At 48.7% G+C, this 15,123-nt stretch overlaps 1 protein-coding gene across 26 annotated transcripts in view; it reads left to right on the forward strand.

The window, feature by feature from the left end:
- Gtf2i (general transcription factor II I) overlaps window positions 1-15,123 on the forward strand; it is a 75,334-nt gene that overhangs the window by 41,443 nt on the left and 18,768 nt on the right. For 15 of the 26 annotated variants that reach the window (XM_063271417.1, XM_008769141.3, XM_006249170.5 and 12 more), the window contains 6 exons: window positions 876-938; window positions 6,852-6,965; window positions 7,644-7,709; window positions 9,300-9,483; window positions 11,651-11,709; window positions 12,560-12,631. In XM_063271417.1, the coding sequence (XP_063127487.1) occupies window positions 876-938; window positions 6,852-6,965; window positions 7,644-7,709; window positions 9,300-9,483; window positions 11,651-11,709; window positions 12,560-12,631 (558 nt within the window). The remainder of the gene's footprint in view (window positions 1-875; window positions 939-6,851; window positions 6,966-7,643; window positions 7,710-9,299; window positions 9,484-11,650; window positions 11,710-12,559; window positions 12,632-15,123) is intronic. The other 11 variants (XM_063271421.1, XM_063271418.1, XM_063271419.1 and 8 more) reach the window with 1 other exon arrangement.

Genomic DNA, 15,123 nt, shown 5'->3' on the forward strand with positions numbered 1-15,123 from the left:
AGCTTGCTGGCGGGCACGGGGAGGCGATCTAATGATCCTCTGTGGTAGGTCTTAGGGAGAGAGAGTACTGCTGTCAACAGGACCTGCATGGTTCATCAGCACCCAGACTGCTTCATGGTTTTTCATGAGTCTGTCAATACGTACCAGGTTTCGGGAGACTTGTTTCTGACGAATTCTTGCTGCTGTGTTCCAGTGTTAACAGCTGAGCGCGCTTGGTTTCTCTCTGCGCTCTATCCCTGACTGACAGCAGCGGCTGCCCGTCCGGCCAATCACTTAACCTCTCAACCTTTGCAGAGCAAAGAGCTAATGAACTAACGGAATGCCCGTGCCCAGCACTAACCTTTCTTTTCGTGGATGTCCGTTTTTGTGTAATAACACAGACCTCAGTCGAGGACCCTGCAAACTGCAGCCATGCACTCCTGTCACTGGCTTTCCCTTGTCGTGAAGGTCTCCTCTGCAAAAGTTGATAGTGGTGTCACTTAACTGTGTAAACCACTGCTAGGGTACCTGGAAGGCAAGAGCTGTAGTTGCAGACTAGAAAGCAAAGCAGGTTTTTATTTGCTCTGACTGGCATCCTCCGGGTAGAGCCAGGAAACAACTGTGAGTTTGCTGTAGCCACATTCCTCCAGGATCATGCGCTCGAGAGTCCGCCGAAGCAGGTAACTTGGTGATTATCGTAACATTTTCCAGCGCTTTGTTTTCTTCTTTTATCCCCAGTTATAATCAAGGGTCAAATATTCTTAAAGAACGTGAAATGAATTCAAATGCTAGTTGCATTTTATCGTAGGCTTCTTTTGGAGTCCCAGACAGTAAGTGTCGACGCACACGGATATGCTGAATGATGAATGTCATTTTAGAATTTTATTTTTTTCAAGATTCTACTCAACATGTCCCTTCAGAAACCAGTGAGGACCCTGAAGTTGAGGTGACCATTGAAGGTTAGTTCCTTAAGCCTTGACTCCAAGAGTTCCCTTCTGGTCATGAGCATATACGTCACAGTCACACTGAGTGTGCATCTCATCCATTCTGGAGGAAGCTGGGGACAGAGCAGCCCACGCCCCAGCAGGGCTCCCCAGTTGCTCTGGGTGACGACTGCGCTGTAGTAATTGAAGGGAAAGGCATCCAAATTTAGATCCACACACATGCAGATTTCAGGATATTTTGGGTTATGATATGAGAAATTTAAGAAAAGCTGGAGCCCCCCGAATCTCAGTCTGGTGTGGGGAGGACAAGGCTGCCCAGGGCAGCCTCAATCTCTTAGACTCCTGCCGTCCTCCTACCTCAGTTTCCCAAGTATAACTGAGACTGTAGGCATATGCCATCATACTTGGTCAGTAACTTTGAAAGCAACCCCCCACCCCCATACTCCTCCTTCATGAATAATATACTATTTGTCTTTTGAAAATGTTTGGAAGCAGTGGTTACAAATATTTTAAATTTTAAAATAATCCCCATTAGCTAAGTTCTTTACCCCAGTTGAATATTTTTGTTGTTGTAGTTTTGTTTTGTTTTTGAGACAGGGTCTCACTGTGTAGCCCTGCCTGGCCTGGAACTTATTATGTGGACCAGACTGGCCTTGAACTCACAGAGACCCTCTTGGCCTCTGCCTCCCGAGTGCTGAGGTTAAAGGTGGCGTGTGCCTTTGGTATTTTAACTTTTTCCTAGGGTAGGGTCTTACTACGAGGCCCTGGCTGTCCTGGAATGGTTTTGTAGGCCAGGCTGACCTGAACTCTTAAGGCCTGCCTGCCTCTGTCGTGGAGGGCTGGGTTAAAGGTGCACACTGTCATCCAGACCCCTCTTCCCTTTAACCCGCTGTCTCCCAGCACTCCTCACCCAGGCTGCCCTGAGTTTGGCGGTGGTGGCAGTCCACTGCTGATAGGAGATTTATACACACATGTGCTGTGCAGACGTCTGCGGTGCTGCACAGCACAGCTGCACTGTGATACCAGACTCTCATCACAAAGCTCATGCCCTGGCCGCCAGCCCCACACAGCTGCTGGTTCCTTTTCCCTGGCCACAGCATAACTTTCCTTGGTTTGGAGGCTTGGGTGTGCTCTGTCTCCCGCTCCGTCGCTGTGCCTGTCTGCCGTGTCTCCATTGTGTTGACGATGTGAGCTGTTGATGATTTTGATGATAGAGGTCTCTTTGTGCTCCATGTGCGCTCAGCAAATTAACACACAAGTTGTCTTTCTCATTACCGTGATGTTATTAACCTGAAAGCTATTTTGAATTCTTTATAGTCAGTTGAAGAATTGAAATTTTATCACCTTTAATTAAAAACCTTTTAAGGGCTGGCGAGGTGGCTCAGCTGGTCAAGGCACTTGTCACCAAGCCTGAAGACCTGAGTTCAGGCCCCAGGACCCCCATAACAGAAGACACCCAGGTCCTGCTCTCCACAGCCTGTCAATGAGACACTTCTACCCCTCCCCAACACATACAGTAAATGCATGAATGAGTCATACACTTTTAAATTTAAAAGCCCTAGTTAACTTCTAGAAAACCAAAGCATGTAAATCAGCCTTGTTCTTTAGATAGAAATGAGAAAAATAGGTGCTGTTTTGAATTACAGAAATAAAACTGGAGAAGATTGAGATTTCGAGGGTTTTTTTCTAGTATTTTGAGACATGGTTTCTCTGTGTAGTTGTGGTTGTCCTGGAACTCGCTCTGTAGACCAGGCCTGACGCTTGCCTCTGCCTTCTGAGTGCTGGACTTAAAGGTGTGCATTGCCTCCAAATGGTGCTTTTTGTTTTTTTTTGTTTTTTTGTTTTTTTTGGGGGGGGGGGTGAGACAAGTTCTCTTTCTGTAGCTCTGGATGACCAGATCCACTCACTGGCCTCTGCCTCCTAGTTGCTGGGATTAAAGGTGTGTGCCCCTCCATCTGGCCCCAAGTTGGTAGAGTGGCTGTGTTAAGATTGTTTGCAAAGTAGATCCCATCTTACAGCACAAAAGTCACATGAACAAACTGAAGGGGTGGGAAAAGGTCCCCGACTGTCATGGGCGAAGCCATTTCAGGAGGAAAAGCATGGGGCCACAGGGCTGACTTAGCAGTCAGGAGCACTCGATGGCCCTGTGGTGGCTAGCACCCTTCCATAACTTCTGTTCAGGGGTCCGATGTCTTCCTCTGGACTTGAGGGACTCTAGGCGTGCATGTGCTGCACATACAAGTGTGAAACCAACGCTCGCATAAAGGAAACCAATGCACATAAAGAAATGCATCCTTTTAACTGAGGGGAAAGCGTGTGTAGAGCAGCTCCTCGATTAGGGTCCGCTTCTACTTGGAAGAAAGGGCTGAGAAAATGAGGTCCCTGCTGCCTGGGGACAGCAGTTTTCCCTGTTGCATCTCTCTCCATTTCCAATGTAGTTTATAAAAAAGGAGACATGGAAAAAACAACCCTGTTCGGATTTTACAGTGTGGTCTCTGGGCTCTTGTGTGCCGCAGTCCTGTGGCTAGAGGCAGGTTTTAGCAGCTCACAGCTATGTGAGCAACCCAGTTCTGGGCAGCCGTGGAGCGATCAGACCGTTCAGCCCTCAGTTTCGTAAACATTGAGCTTATGTTTTGGGCTAGGGTGGGCCGCCGCTTCCTTTGGTATATCCAGTGAAGATGCAGGACATTTGTCCCACATACTCTGAGCCTCGGCCCTGCTATGTAATGACCAGAGGCTAGACAGCTCATGTAGGGGGCAGCCGGGTGCACTCACGCACACTTGCATGTATGCATGCATGTACACACACATGCTCGATCACTCCCGTGCTGGATCAGTTGATGGATTGACTTTGGTGTGTTTTATCTTGTTTTTGTGAGAGGTCTCCTTAGGTAATAAAGGGTCGCTTTTGAAAAGCTGTCTCCTTATATCACTTGCCTTAACAGCCCTGGCCCCAAACCATTCCCCACATTGAGGCATTTGCATGCACTCACACATGCCCAGCCTCCAGCTTTGACGTTTTTTACTTTTCTCAAAGTTGCTTTAAAGTAAATTTGTTTTCTGATTCATGTTTTGTTTTCATGAATGAACTCTCTTGGAATTTTTTTCTGTTATTTTATTTTATATTTTTTTGTCTTAGCCACACAAATATTTCTGCATGCTTGTGGTCTGTCTGGCCGCTTGGTCACTGAACACCAACACACATCACTGCAGAACCGTGTGTGCCGCACACTCAAATGGGATCACATCAGTCCTCACTGTTAGCCCCGCTAAACAACAGTTGATTGCATACAAATGAAACTGTGAGTTTGGACAGTGTTCTTCAGCTCTGTGGTGTCTTTAGGAAGCTTAGGGTCGGCTTAGGTAGGAAGCCATGTTCCAGGGATGGCTTTCTTTTTTCCGTTTTTGAAGTGATACTGAGGGCAGTGGCTGCCTCAGGCCATGGACAGGTGCTCATTTAGTCAGCTCCACCAGCGTCAGAGCCGTGTGTGCCTGGTAATGCTCCTGCACCATACACTGTTCGCCTGGGGCGCGGCAGTATTTCATGCCCAGCACCTTGAGGCTGCACGGCCACCCTGTGAAGCAGACGGAGAGTGGGTGGTATGGGAAGGAGGCCCTGCCCAGGGCAGAGAGGGTGGAAGCCTGGTGAGTTTGCTGGTTCTTGTCTAAGCCAGCACCTACGGTGCTTTAAACAGTTCACACATAACCAGAGAGGACCAGTGCAGTGACAGGTTAGGATTGGCTCCGAAGGGAAGAGAGGAGGCCTCACCCAGCAGCCCGACTCGAGGCTCTGTGAGCAGTTGCTTTACCGCTGAGCCACGCCTCCACCCCATGCTTGTGCTTGTTACTGTACCTCCATGTCTCTCGGAGAGCACAACCAGACGATGGTCTTTAATAAATGTGCATTAAGTGTATGTTCGCGTCCCATGGATTATCTTCATAAACTATCAGAATGTCGTGTGCCCGCACCTGCACCCTGCCCCACCCCCCACAGGGTTTCTCTATAGCCCTGGCTGTTCTGGAACTCAGAGATCCTCCTGCCTCTACCTCCCGAGGGCTGGGATTAGGACATGCACCACTGCTGCCCACTCGTATTCTGAAATGGGTTTTAACACAGGTGGGGAGTTGCTTTTTTTGTGTTTTGTTCTTTTAGACAGAGTCTCTCTCTACATAACTCTGTCCTGGAACTCATTATGTTGACCAAGCTGGCTTTGAACTCACAGATCCTCCTGTCTCTGGGCTGGGATTAAAGGTGCGAACTACTATACCTAGCCCAAGGAGTAACCTCTAGACATGGAAGAAAATCTGCCTGGCTGTTTTCCCTCAGCCTGGATTTGAAACAGACCATTTCTCCAGGGGCCTAGTAGAAAGAGTTAAACCCAGAGTCAACTTGGGCCACAGTCTGAGCCACTGACTGGCCTCCCTCTGCTTCCTTTTTCTTTTTTAAAAATTGAGACCGTGTCTAATGTGGCCCAGGCTGGCCTTGAACTCTATTGCCTGCCTTGAACTTTCGCTCGGTCTCTGTGCTGGGATCACAGGTGGGTGCCCTGACACCTGGTTTTCCTCTCTGCGGAAGCCCAGACTGGCCTCGACCTTGACACCTGTCTCTCAGGTGCTGAGATCACAGGTGCGGGCCACCACACCTGCTTCAGCTTGTCCCACTTTAAAGTCTGCTTCAGAGTAACAACTACACCTTAAAACAATTAGCGTGGTATTTTGTTGTATTGCAGTGGTCTTTTCTAATAGCTGTTGTCCCTAAATAATAATTATTTCTATTCTGTACTGTCGATTTTCCTAATATCAGGTCACAAGGCCCAAGCTGGCCTTGAACTTGGTCTGTAGCAAGGAAGACCTTGGGTTTTCCATCTTCCTGCTCACACCTTTTTTTTTTTTTTTTTTCCTTTCTAAGACAAGGTCTCACTGTGTAGCCCTGACTGGCCCAGAACTGACAGACATTCACCTGTCTGTGCTTTTCAAGTGCTAGGATTAAGGTGTACACCACCACTGACAGCTTAAGATTCTGTGAGCTCCATTTTCGGATGTTAGAGCCGACAGCTTAGGTGTGGGTCCTGACCTCCTCGGGATGCTGGTGGCTGTTCTTACTTGGGCCAGGCATCCCCCACCCCAGTGTTGGGTGCACTGAGAGTTTACTTGGGGGGTCCTCTCTGTGCCACAGAAGTAAGCATGGACTTCACACATGTTGGCTTGTGTGTACTGCGCCCCCATCCTGCAGGGTGTTTGTACATGGTCCTGTGCTGAAGGAGTCAACGTCTCTGTTTCCTTCATTCTGGAAGTGTTGTGCTATTGAAAAGATTTACAGAGCCAGCTCAGTGGTGCATGCCGCCATCCTGGCACTTAGGAAGCTGAGGCAGGAGGATCCTAAGTCCAAAGCCACCTTGTCTCAAGTCAGAGCAGCAGTGAAAAGCTGGTGCTTTAGTGCGAGGGCCCATTGCCATGGAGTCAGGCCCGCAGAGAACAAATGTTAAAAGAAAAAACTCCCTAAACCAAGGGAAACCAACTGCAGTGTTTGACACAGCCTATCCCTGCCCTCTGCCCTGCTCCTCCCCAACCCCCTTGTCTGAGGCCATCTGAGCCGTTTGTAAGTTTATCCGTTGATTCATCTTCATTCTTTTTCTGTAATACACTTATACTGTTATGGTGGAATGGCTGCCTCCCTTAAAACCTTTTTTCTCAAAACACTTGAGAATGGAGTTGAGCATAACTCTAGCCATGAAAATTCTAAGAGGGGAGAAACTGATCAGCGGGATGAGCGTCTATCTGGTTCCCAGCTGGTGCAGCGGGCAGTGGGGCAGCAGGCAGTGGGGCAGCGGGGTGGCTAGAAAGTCCTTGTGAGTCCCCAGACTTGCCCTCAAAACTGCTGTCACCCAGCAGCTGGTTCCCATAGTAACAAAGATTTTCTTTCTCAAGATGATGATTATTCTCCACCTACCAAGAGGCCAAAGAGCAGTGAGCCGCCCCCACCCCCACCGGTCCCAGAGCCCACCAACGCCGGCAAGCGCAAAGTGAGGGAGTTCAACTTTGGTAAGTCTGCAGCAGGGAGGGCTCTGGGTGGGCAGTGACGTCAGAGGCAGTGGGTCTGTGTGCAGCCTGTTAGCCGAGGGGAGGGAGTAGACTGCATTTGGCTCCCCATTACCCTTCATTTTCCAAGGTAGTCCCCTTGGTTTTGTCTGTTGCCCGTGTGTTCTAAGGGACTGAGTATGTATCCGGGTGGGTTAGATTTGTGGTCCATCGTTTAAATGCCTTGGTGTTGTTTCCGTTGGCATAGGTGTAGACCAGTGCCCTGCCAGCTGGAGTTTGTGTGTACGTGAGTTAGGGTTTTTTTCAGCAGCCTGTGGAAGTGCAGCCACCTCCCAGTAAAGCCTGGCTTTCCCACAGCTTCAGGCCTCAGCAGTGCCACAGGCCTGTGCGGGCCTCTACCTTGCTGCTGTTTGCCAGTGCCTAACTGGATCAGCCTTTTCTGATCGCCTATCTTCCCCCGTTTGAAAGCTCCAAAGAGGCAGGCTGTGGACTGTTCTAAAAACAAGTTTCAAATGTCCTCCAGTCTCCAGCCGTTCCCAAGAACCACAGAAAAAGGAAAGACCCTTGGGGAGGCAGGAAAAAAGCCCAACTAAGGTGGGCTGGTGGACTGGTTGTCTGCTGTGGAGAACACCCAGTGCCAAGCTGCCCGTGATACTGAAAATAGACCCTTCTCGTTTTCAGAGAAATGGAACGCGCGCATCACTGACCTACGGAAACAAGTGGAAGAATTGTTTGAAAGAAAATACGGTATGTCTGCACCAGCCATTCATTTCAGGCCAGGCAGGCAGGGCTGCCGAGGAGTTAAGCCTTCCTCACAGCTGTCCCTTATACGTGTATGGCACGTGAGAAATAGTTCCAGATTACCATTAAGTGGAAGCAAAGTCACTGTGTGGCTCTGATGGCCAGACCCGCTGTGAAGACCAGCCTGGCATCTAGCTCACAGAGATGCTCCTCCGCCCGCTGCCTCCAGGGGTGGGGTTAAAGGTGTGCGCCATCGTGCCTGACTCAGGTGCATACTCTCTGGTTGACACTTTCTCGGAAGCTGTTTAGAAACACGTTTACATTAGCTGTATGGGTGTTCCGGGTGCACTGTGCAGAGATAGCTGGGAACTGCAGTACGTTTGGGAACTGCACCTGTGGGAGCAGCAAGTGCTTAACCACTGAGCCATCTCTTCGGCCCCCAACATAGTCCTTAAATGTGGTGGAGATCTTGAGAGAAAGTCTGGAGTTGCATATTTTCCTTTCCTTGCCTCAGGTTCCCTTTGCATTCCTGCCACCTCTTGTTCAGGCCGTAGCTTGTGCTATAGTTCACCCATTTCAAGGCAGGAAATGCAGACAGTCCGGGTAGAAGTGGTGACACACAGCAGGCAGGTCACAGCTAGGCCAGGGCGCCATGTCTTCGCTTCCCGCCTCCTGCAGGCGCTCCTGTGGGCACGGGGACAGACGGTGTCCTGAGGGTCTGGGAAGAGCACAGTCCCTGCAGGAGGCCGGCTGGTACGGTGTGCATTGCTTGCTCTCTGTGTGTTCACGTTTCCCTCAGCCCCGTTCTGAGCTAGAGTCGTCTAATAGGGCAGGAGCTCCCTGGCCTGGTGCTCCGTCCGCAGCAGTGCAAGGTGGGGCTGTTATTTATTGGGTTGTTTTGTTTGCGTGAGGCAGGTCTCACCATGTAGACCAGGCAAGCATGGAACTTAGAGCAATCCCCCTGCCTCTGCCTCCTGAGAGGTAGAATCACCACCATGGCCACCAGCCAAGATTCTTTTGTATATAAGACAGTAATTGTGTGTCAACTGCTTTGAAATTATCACAACAATCACCATGTTTTATACATTGAAAGCGACTTCAGGGGTCGTTGGCCTCACAGGAGGAATCCTAACTGCTATGTAGACCTGGTATCTCGTTGGGGATGAGCAAAGTTCGTGCTCTGTCTTCTCCATGGCTGACGCGTGTGATGCGGCTGAAGTGTTCATGTTTATCAGACACGCTTGTCCACAGAACAGCAGCCGACAGTGACGCTGGTGGGACAGGGACTCTATTTGCTGACAAACTTGACCACACGGTCCATAACTGCTGCATTCGGTTACCCTGGGGTAAAGAAACCGCGGTCACTATAAATGGTGCAGATCAAGAATGTAGAATGTTTTCCATGCTCTTACTGGAGAGGAATCCTTTTAGAAGTTCAGTCGTAGAGAATGAATGCTTGTGTTCCAGAATTTCGATGGTCCCGTGTTTGTAACCCACATAGCAAAGCGGCGAGCGCTGCGTGCCGCCTGTCGTCCTGTGTGGAGCTGCACAGACCTTGTCTTGTAATGATGGCCCCTCTCTCTTTTCATCCTAAAGCTCAAGCTATAAAAGCCAAAGGCCCGGTGACGATCCCATACCCTCTTTTCCAGTCGCACGTCGAAGATCTGTATGTAGAGGGCCTTCCTGAAGGGATCCCCTTTAGAAGGCCATCAACGTACGGCATTCCTCGCCTGGAGAGGATATTGCTGGCAAAGGAGAGGATCCGCTTTGTGATCAAGAAGTAAGTGGGGCGACTGCACTCGTGCGCCTCTCGTCTGTGTCGCTTGCTACAGTTTGTTTGTTCGTTTGCTTATTTAATGCTGACAGAAATTAATCACAGGCTGTATGTAAAAACTTGAATGATTGTATATCTGTTCATCTTCCAACTTTCCCTGTGTTTGTATGATTGGTATGTGTGTGTTTGGGACACATAGATGCCTGTGTGTGCTCGTATGTCTGTAGGCCTTGAGGTTAATATCATGGTGGCTCACTGCACTTTTGAGAGCTGGGTCTCTCTCAGTCAAACCCAGAGTTCCTGATTGAGCCAGGCCGTCTAGCCCGTGTCGCTCTAGCAGTTGTCTCCGCCATCTGAGACTTGGATTACCAGTGGGCGACACTTGGGAGGCAGAGGCAGGTAAATCTCTGTGAGTTCAAGGCCAGCCTGGTCTCTATCATTGCTAGGACTGTTAACACACAGAAACCCTATCTTGAAAAAAATCAAATAAACAAACAAACAAAATTAATAATAATGTTATGGTAGGGGGTCGCCACAACACGGGGAACTGTATTAAAGGGTTGTAGCATTAGGGAAGTTGGGAAGCACTGTTTTAAATCTGGCAAATTGAAAGCCTGTGAACATAAGCTTGGAAGGAAGACTGAGTAGGAGCAGGAGGCCAGTGTTAGCCCCCTTCACACTAATGGAAAATCATAGCAAGGGGCGCTTCCTTCGCTGTTTCCTAAGCCAGTGCAGTTGTCAGAGGTGCGATGCTGATGAGCCCATCTTAAGATGGCAGCCGCCCGTACAGTCCATATTTGCTTGTTTCTTTAACTTCTTTATATCTAACTTTGTGTGATGCACGCATGTACACGAGGAAGTTAGAGGTTTTTTTGTTTTTTTTAATTTTTTTTCTTTTTTTTTTTTTTTTTTTTGGAGCTGGGGACCGAACCCAGGGCCTTGCGCTTGCTAGGCAAGCGCTCTACCACTGAGCTAAATCCCCATCCCCGGAAGTTAGAGTTTTAGGAGTCCGTTCTCTTTCTACCAGTTGCAAAGATTCCGTGGATCAAACTCAGCTTGTCTGTCCTGTGTGGCAGTTTGTGCTTACGTAATCCTGCTCCGTCCACTTCCTAATTTCTTGGCCAGGATTGCAGCACTGCTTAAGATCTAAGGGGGCCTTTGTAAAGTGATCCCAGCAGATCCAAAGATGGGGAACCTCTTAGGCGTACACTTTGAAGGCATAGATGGCGTGTCGTGTAGGAAGCTGAAGTAGCAGGCATACATTTAAAATGAGGGGCGGAGCTGGAGAGACGGCTCAGCAGTTTGGGAGCACTGGCTGTCCTTCCAGAGGACCCAGGTTCAATCCCAGCACCCACATGGTAGCTCACAGCTGTCTGTAAGGGTACCCGACACCCTCACACAGAACACATACACAAATCACCAAGGCATGTGAAATAAAAATAAGTTAAAAAATTAGTAAAATAATAAAATAAAATAAAAAGACAAAGCCAGAAGACCGGCGTCTGGGAGTGTTTCAGGACGTCGTCGTGGTTTGTAGTGTAACCTTTAGTCTCACCATTCAAGAGACCGAGGCTAGAGGATCTTGATGAGTATGGGGCCAGCCTGGTCTACATAGTGAGCTCCAGGTCAGCCTGGGCTACTAGGGAAGTCCTGTTTCAAAAGAGTATGAAGGAAACGAAACACTGATCCGTTGTTAGAAGACTGAGAAGTTATGAAGCCTTTGCCTCCCACGCCCCAGGCATTGCAGCGTCCTGAGCTCCACCCAGTCAAGAGCTCTGTGGACTGGGCCACTCAGGCTGCTTCTCGTATTTTATAGGTTGATGGTTCAGAAAGATAAAACATCTCTGGCACTGCACATACGATTGCTGGATATGTGTAGAGTTTCAAAAACAAACAGACAAGCAACAAAATCAGTTTTGAATAGAACATATAATTAAAGGATTATGTTACTGTAAAAAGTTTAAAGTCCCTGTAGCAAGGTACCTCTTTCACTGTGAGCACATGAGGCGTCCTCTGAGACAGTCTGCACCTTCTATTCTGGACGGGGTTCTGAGGTTGGCTTAGGTGTGCTGGTATGCCGTCGGTCTGGACGGTCGAGCACTGCAGTGTGTGTGTGTGTCTCCTTGCTGCATGCCGCCTGACAGGTACTCACCACTTAACTCTGTCCTTTCAGACATGAGCTTCTGAACTCAACACGAGAAGATTTACAGCTGGACAAGCCCGCATCAGGAGGTGGGTTAGCCATGGCGTGTGCATGGAGATTGTGACCACTCAGGGCGGCCGCATCCTCCCCTTTAAGTTGATGTCCTCATGAAGAAAGGCCTTTGGGGCTGGAGAGATGGCTCCGTGCTTCAGAGCTCTGGCTGCTCTTCCAGAGTTCAAGTCCCAGAAACCACATGCTGGCTCACAACCATGGTGTGCATGAAAACATACATTAAATAAATAAAAACAAATCTTTGAAGAAAAAAAAAGAATAGACCTTTGACCAGCAGCTGTGGGTCGTTCAGTAACGTGCATCCCAGAATCGTAGTGTTCCGTAGAAGAGGAACGCAGCTCCGGAATAGCCGTCCAGAGATGGGTGGATTGCGCTCTGAGACATGTCTGTTGCTGTGGTAAACTCTGACAGTTGAAAGGACTTGCGGAGGAGAGGATAGGTAGAGATGAACTGCAATCCTGGGCAAACCTGCACACACGTGTGTACTGCCTGGCATGCTTGGCCATGCTTGTAATCCCAGTACATGAGAGGCAGAGCAGGCTGGTCTGTTTGGTGAGTTCCCGGCTAGCCAGGGCTAGTGAAATACTGTCTCAGAAGGAAATTAACTAAAAGTGTATTGTAAAGTCTGCATTTGTGGATTGGATAAAGGTCATCAGTTCTATCTAATTCAGGACGTAAAGTATAGTTTGTTTTGTGTTCCTCGGGATGAAGTGGGAATTGCCCCATGTAGATTAATAAATATCTCCTGAAGAGTTAAAGGTAACTTCTGTTAAAGGGAGAAAAATTAACTAGGGTATTACCATAGCATTTAACAATCTGACTAAGGAAATGCTGCTAAACCCAGAAAATGTGTGCCTGCCCTCACAGTGAAGGAAGAGTGGTATGCTCGTATCACCAAACTGAGGAAGATGGTTGACCAGCTCTTCTGCAAGAAATTTGGTAAGTAGGCTCTTCCCCAGAAGTAAGCATTACAGAGTGATTTGAAAGAAACCATATATGTGAGTGTGCGAGTGTGCGTGTGTGTGCGCGCGTGCGCGCGTGCGCGTGCGATACGTGTGCAGATGTCTGTGGAAGGCAGAAGAGGGTGTCGGGTCCTAGACTGACAGGTAGTCGTGAGCCACCTAATCTGAGCCCGGCCGCCCGGAAGAGCAGCGAGCACTCCGAGTTGCTGAGCGTCTCTCCAGCCCTGGTGGTCTTTTGTCACTTGTTTTGTTGTTAAGTGTTATTTCATTTAAGGAATTCGACTTAACCTAATGTTTCCCTTGCTTTTAGTAAAAATTTAAGAAGTTTTAAAATCTATATAGAAGGCAATAGACCAAACCTTCCGTATTGTTTCTTTAATTTTTCTTTTTGTGCTGCGGTAGATTGGGCCTTGCATGCCCTAGACAAATGTTCTACCTCCTGCCGGTAGATGTTAGGCAAGTCCTCTCCTGTGAGCCGCACCCCAGCCCTGAGTAATTGCTTCGTGAAGTTTTATTTATGCGGTGTAGGTATTGATTTGACCGTTTGGATTTGTTTCTCTTCTGGGTCCAGTGAGAAGGACATCAGGACCAGGGACATACAACTGTCCACTGGCTTACTAGAGCCAGTTTTAGTTTTTTGGGTTTTAGTATTTATTTTGTTTTGGTTTGGTTTGGATTTTTTTTTTTTTTTTGCTATTTATTATTGCTTTATTATTGTTTTTGTTGTCTTGAGACAAAGTCCCACTATGCAGATGGATGTAGATCAGGCTGGCCTCAAACTCAGAGATCCACCTTCCTGTGTCCCTGAGTGCTGGGATCAGAGGCCCGGTTGACGGTGTTGGATTTATGGGTTACTGGCACGGAACTGAGGGCTTCTTGTACACTAGGCAAGCGTCTTCCCATGTCCTCAGACCTGGTTCGGGTGTTGGTTTCGTTTTGATTATTTAAGGATGACATGCAGCCCTTGCTGGCTTGGACTTTGCTCTGTGTAGCCCAGGCTGACCCTAACTAAAGGCGTGAGCCGCTGTGCTGTGCTTTGCGCCTTACACATTCAGACACTGACTGTCTTTGGATTGTTACCATTGCATAAAGAAGATCCTCTGTGTGGCCGCTGTGTGGCCTGCATGTGTGCCTGCACGTGTGTCTGTTCACCGCTGGCATGGATGGTGTCCATGGCAGCCAGAAGAGGTCTTGGATCCCCTGGAACTAGACTGCATGTGGCTGTTAGCAGCCATGTGGATGCTGGGAACCGAACTCAGGTCTTCTGCAAGGGCAGCCAGTGCTCTTAGCTGCCAAGCCGTCTCTCCAGCCCACAAGTAGCTTTTCACTCACTCAACTTTCTCTCTTTATTCTTTTGTTTTTTGGTTTTTATTTTTGTTTTTGTTTTTTTCCGAGACAGGGTTTCTCTGTGTGCCCTGGCTGCTCTGGAACTCACAGAGATCCTCCTGTCTCTGCCTCCCCAGTGCTGGAATTAACCATACACCACTACTATCCAGCTTTCAAGGTTTTTTTGGAAAGGGAAATTTTATTTTTCCACTCCCCAGGATAGTGGAGAACTAAATACCATCTACCGACCGCTGAGAGTTGAGGCATCTTATCCTGATCAGGCCCCTACCTGCCTTGGTAGTGACTTCCTTCCTGTCGGGTGTAAGCTCTAGAGCCTCCTCCCGAGTGTGCCAGAGCCCCTCACGTCAAGCAATGGTGCTTGTTTATTATCAGGGATGTCACCATTATGTCGTTGCGATTCCTGTGTAGGGTGGCATGTGGTTCACTCAGTCTTGGTTCCCTAGAGTGTCACTGCCGTTGGCTGTTGTTGGCCTTACCCAGGAACTGACAAAGGAGGAGAGGAAGGGGAAGGAAAAGGAGAAGTGGCCGGTAGAACATGGGGCGGCTGAGGAAGCAAACTCAGGCTGGGGTCTGAGATTGGAGCCCGTCAGGCACTCGCTTGGCAAGACTGAGGCTCTTGGTTTGGTCCCCATTTCTATGTAATAGTTTTTTTAAAGTTTTTTTTCTGTGTAGTCCTGGCTGGTATGGAACTTGGAACTCTGTAGACCAGGTTGGCCTTAAACTTACAGGGATCCACCTGCCTCTGCCTCCTGGGTGCTGGGACTAAAGGCGTTAATTCTAGAAAAGTTTTTCCCAGTGGCCACTCTCCAAAAAATGAACTTTACTGGCTCAGTGACTCGCATTTTTGGTGGATCTAGAAATGTGCTGTTTGGGGACTGGTGAGAACTCAGCAGGTGCCCTTCGTTAGGTTTCTTTTTTTCTTTTTTTTTTTTTTGGTTCTTTTTTTCGGAGCTGGGGACCGAACCCAGGGCCTTGTGCTTCCTAGGTAAGCGCTCTACCACTGAGCTAAATCCCCAGCCCCCTTCGTTAGGTTTCTAAGGCAGAGGGAACAAGATCTCGCTGAAATCACCCAGGAGCTTGCCCCAGTTCTCCAGCATCCATTGCCTGTCCCTGGCACCTGTG

The sequence above is a fragment of the Rattus norvegicus genome, chromosome 12 (genome assembly GCF_036323735.1).
Source record: "Rattus norvegicus strain BN/NHsdMcwi chromosome 12, GRCr8, whole genome shotgun sequence".
Classification (NCBI taxonomy): domain Eukaryota; kingdom Metazoa; phylum Chordata; class Mammalia; order Rodentia; family Muridae; genus Rattus; species Rattus norvegicus.